General features: G+C 52.7%; 1 protein-coding gene across 1 annotated transcript; it reads left to right on the forward strand.

Annotated features, from left to right (window-relative positions):
• Positions 1-4: 4 nt before the first annotated feature.
• Positions 5-478, forward strand: PPTG_24527 (hypothetical protein; the record flags this gene model as incomplete). The annotated part of the gene is made up of 2 exons (XM_008917555.1): positions 5-162; positions 247-478. 2 exons carry the CDS (start codon positions 5-7, stop codon positions 476-478), a joined length of 390 nt encoding a protein of 129 aa, XP_008915803.1.
• Between the last annotated feature and the right edge of the window lie 188 nt (positions 479-666).

Below are 666 nucleotides of genomic sequence, written 5' to 3' on the forward strand. Positions count from 1 at the left end.
GGAGATGCCGGCAGCGTGTGCGTTGGTGGGGACGATGAACGAGGGAGTGGAGAAGGCGCTATCCGTGATAGTGTGCGTGTTGATGAAGCTCACAGATGTGGGGAAAGAAGTTGTTTTGAATCGCTCCATGCTGCTGGAGTGGCAATGCAAGATGCTGTTGTTGTGAATGCTTAACAACAAGTGGAAGGGTCTGGTTGAGGTGGTGCCCCGTGGTTAAGGTCAGGGTAGATGTCGGGGCCGTGATAGTGGCCGTGGTCAAGGTGAGGGAAGGGGTCGGGGCCGTGATAGTGGTCGTGGTCGAGAGCGTCAGCGTGGGAGGTCAACGGAGTCTGATCAAGACGAGTCTGATACCGGCACACGTGCAGAATCTGATGGTGGCGATGACACTTCAACACGCAATGGGGAAGTCGTGCCAGACCGTCAGACCCTGTACCAGCTGTACACAAACACCCTCGTGGCCTTTTCACCTTCTCGTTAAAGGTGGATAACTCAAAAGAAGTACAAATACGTTGGAACGACCTATATTATCGGAAGAATATGTCGAGGCGTTCAAAAATCCAACCAAGCTCCACTGCTATTCCAGCTCAGATGGCTGGACTCCCAGTTTCAGAAGCACGCAGAAAGCATCACGGTTGACTTAGTCCAGAAGGGCCATCACAACTACAA

This window comes from Phytophthora parasitica (assembly GCF_000247585.1).
Source record: "Phytophthora parasitica INRA-310 unplaced genomic scaffold supercont2.105, whole genome shotgun sequence".
Classification (NCBI taxonomy): Eukaryota; Oomycota; class Peronosporomycetes; order Peronosporales; family Peronosporaceae; genus Phytophthora; species Phytophthora nicotianae.